General features: G+C 29.7%; 1 protein-coding gene across 2 annotated transcripts in view; it reads right to left on the bottom strand.

Annotated features, from left to right (window-relative positions):
* GUF1 (GUF1 homolog, GTPase) overlaps window positions 1–3,737 on the bottom strand; it is a 25,014-nt gene that overhangs the window by 4,737 nt on the left and 16,540 nt on the right. For both annotated transcript variants that reach the window (XM_011362801.2, XM_011362802.2), the window contains exons 14-15: window positions 2,550–2,651; window positions 1,602–1,721 (exon numbers count right to left, since the gene is read on the bottom strand). In XM_011362801.2, the coding sequence (XP_011361103.1) occupies window positions 1,602–1,721; window positions 2,550–2,651 (222 nt within the window). The remainder of the gene's footprint in view (window positions 1–1,601; window positions 1,722–2,549; window positions 2,652–3,737) is intronic.

Here is a 3,737-nt window from a genome sequence, read left to right as displayed (position 1 = left end):
ATACGGTGGCTAGGTGGAGGTTCAGGGGAAGAGGGAGCAATTGGGGGGATCATTTTTTGAACTATATAGATGTCTAACCAATGTACTGTATACTTGAAACTAATTAAAATAAGTAAACTTAAAAAACTGCCATAAGCAAATAATTAAGTAGCTCGAATACTCTAGTATTTTATCTTAATGTATTTTGAGATAAAACAGAAAATTCAACATGAATATATTTTATTAAGAATAAGAAGGTCAAGTCTTGTGGGTAGTCCTGATGAGGCCAGATTCAAGCATGGTGTGACTTTGATTACAAGAATTACAGAAGGTCATTTCTGGTTCAACTTAAAAACTACTATCACTAACAACTGCAACTTGTAAAAATTAATTAAAAATCATTGTAATCTTAATTACTAACTACCTAATGTGGGTCAACAGTGACTAGGAATATAAAGAATAATATATTACTTTTATAAAAACAACTTCAAGGTAAACTAAATAATTTTAATGTATCCACACAAACAGTTATAAATTAACCTATTTCTATAATGTTTATTGAAAATTGTGAAGGATAAGAAATTTGAAAATAGCTCCGCTTTTATGTATTCCATAAGAAGATATAAAATTATCCTCTTTTCTTTATGGTATTCTCTACTTCAACACAATTACATTTGCTGTTTTAAACTGCACTTTCTAAGATGCTCCTAGGTTATCAACTCCATTCTGCTTAATCTCTGGGTATTCATGAAATACAAAATAACTCGACTAAAGTAAAATGGTATTAGAGAATTAAATTTATTGCAAATATAGGCATAAAATTTATTCCAAGACTTTATAAAAATGATTTATTCCAAGACTTTACTACTGATACTTTAGGTTTGTGTTAAACTAGAAATGAATAGCAACTTTCAACTGAAGAGACACTTCTGATTTCCAAGAAGTATTAAGACAATGAAGGTAAGGAAATAGGAAATGCTGTGAGATACTTCCTGCACTTATTAGTACAGCAGCTTATTTGATGTTCTGATTTATATACATCATGTATCAAGAAACATAAAAAAGACCAGTTTTCTAAACAAATTAGCCTATCTTCCATGTCTATATCATATGTGAGGTCCTTAATCTAGAATGCAAAAGCTTACCATGTTAGCATTCTTCTCTCAGAGTTACAACCTGACTAGCTCTGAGGAAGTGATATTAAATGCTTCGAGTAAAAAATCATAACTTAGTTTTATTATTTATAAGAATATCTCCAAAACTTTTTTAGTTTCTGTTCTTATTAGCTTATAACCATCTACCTGAAGGGATAAAACCATAGAACTTTACAAAAGGTACTTACCCAAGAAATTCAGCAGTCATTCAATAAAACTAGTAGAAATACAGCAATTCCTCAAACCCATATACATTCTATTAATAATCATAAATAATATCACTCGAAGTGTTAAATAAGTAATTAAAAGTAATAGTCATCACTTAAGTTAATAGAATTAAGAGTAAGATTAATGTTTCTACAAGTAGTAGTAAAGCTTAGGCCAATGTTAAGTTAAATCTTTCAATATTTCATTTTCTAGTTATATCATTTCTTAAACCAATCTGAAATAAAATGAATTTCAACTTACGTTTCTCTTGCAATGATTTTACTTCCAATAGCAGCTTGAATTGCTATCTCAAACAGCTGCCTGGGAAGAGAATCTTTCAGACGTTCACATATCGCTTTGCCAACTGAGTGTGCTTTGTCTCTGAAACAGAAAATGCAACTATTTGCATATGCTAAATTAGAATGTTTAAGTAACTTTCTAGTCCATATGCATAACAATGTAAAGGTGATTCCTTAAGGAATGTTTATTATAAACATCACTCTCTGAATCATATATGACTTTTCTAATTGCAAAAATAACATTCAATCTATTACAGACAATAGAGAAAAACATACATTAGAGAATAAAAACCACTCCTGATGCCCTTCCCTTCGCCCATAAGAAACCATTGTTAAACATTATAAAAAGTTTCTGTTAAACATACACCATTATATTTTTCTATATAATTTTTTTATACTTTGGATTACAGTATGTACATATTCTACTTTTTTATTTAATAGGCATTTTTATGTCACTATTACTCTATAATATAGTTTTAATGGCTTAAAATAATAAATATGAGTGCTCTATAATTTATTTTAACCAATCTATTTCTTGAACATTCAGGATTTCATTTTTATTACTATAATTTTTTTTTTTTTTATGAAGCTTATAAACTTTTTGTTCTCAATTCTAAATGTCATAAAGTTTTAAAAACATTTTCTTTTACTTTGTCTTGCCTGGTAAGGGAAACCTTTCTTCCTATGATGCTATTCTTTCTGACTACTGTACTTCCAATCTCCCTTTAACATTTTAACAGTTTGGAAAGAGAAGAATGAAAAAAGAATGGAAGGAAATATTAGTAGAGGGAAATTTAATTATCTTTTAAGTTTTCAAAATATAGCAGTCAAAAATTAGCAATTAATAATTATATAAAAATGTTAAAAGTAGTTGGTTTCACATTACATGATTAATTTATATTCAACTTACTTGTGTACAACAGTTACTAGCTCCTCTACAATATTTCCATTCAGTAGAATATCCATTTTTACAAGTTCTGCAGTCTGGTAGCCTGCATCTTCGTAATCAAAACTAACAAGGAAAAATGTCCAAGTAATAAATAAGCATTATACTTCCCAAGAGATTACATTTTTCTTTCTATCCCCCATAACTCCCAAAACAGGTTTCACTTTTCATCAAAATATTGCATATACATTTCAGATGAATGAATTTAAATGACCACTATACGGAATAAACTTCATCATATTTTTACATTTATGAGATGAAGGGCAAAAGCAAGGGGAACATGCTCTAAATGGAGAATGAAAAGAAATTGGTAAGCGAGTTTAGGAATCACTGAAGGCAAATGTGACTTTTCCCAATGTTCCCTCCCAGCAGCTGGTTGGCTATGGACAATAATATACACTAATGGTCATTTCAGATTCATAAGTTGGATTTCTTTTAGTTTTGTAATAAATGCTATAGCATTGATAAACAGCCATTAATAACTTTTGGATTTCAGATATGGTTCTTCAGTTTGAACCTTCACAGAGCTTTTTTGATAATAAAATGTGTTAATACATGTAAAACACTAGAACAGTACCTAGTATATAAAAACTGTTTAAAAACAGAGCCTATCCAAACAGGAAATGAAGTCATCAAACTGTCACTATTTACAGATGACGTGATTCTCTATAGAGAAAACCCTAAAGACTCCACAAGAACACTACTAGAAACAATAAGCAAATACAGTAAAGTCTCTGGTTACAAAATCGATGTTCAAAAATCCATAGCGTTTCTATACTAATAATGAAGTGTCAGAAAAAGAAGTAAAAAAAAAAATTCCTTTTGCGATTGCACCAAAAAGGATAAAATACCTAGGAATTAATTTAACAAAACATGTGAAGGACCTATATAATGAAAACTATAAGATCCTATTAAAAGAAACCGAAGAAGATACAAAGAAATGGAAAGATATTCCGAGTTCTTGGGTTGCAGAATCAACTTAGTCAAAATGACCATATTACTCTAAAGCACTATACAGATTGAATGCAATCCCCATCAAAATCCCACCAGCATTTTTTAAAGAAACAGAACAAGAAATCATCAGATTTGTATGGAAGTACAAGAGACTCTGAATAGCCAAATCCATCCTGAGAAAAAAGAACCAGACTAGAG

This window comes from Pteropus vampyrus, unplaced genomic scaffold (assembly GCF_000151845.1).
Source record: "Pteropus vampyrus isolate Shadow unplaced genomic scaffold, Pvam_2.0 Scaffold79, whole genome shotgun sequence".
Classification (NCBI taxonomy): Eukaryota; Metazoa; Chordata; class Mammalia; order Chiroptera; family Pteropodidae; genus Pteropus; species Pteropus vampyrus.
Note: the sequence above shows the minus strand (reverse complement) of the source record. Positions and strands in the feature narration are given on the sequence as shown.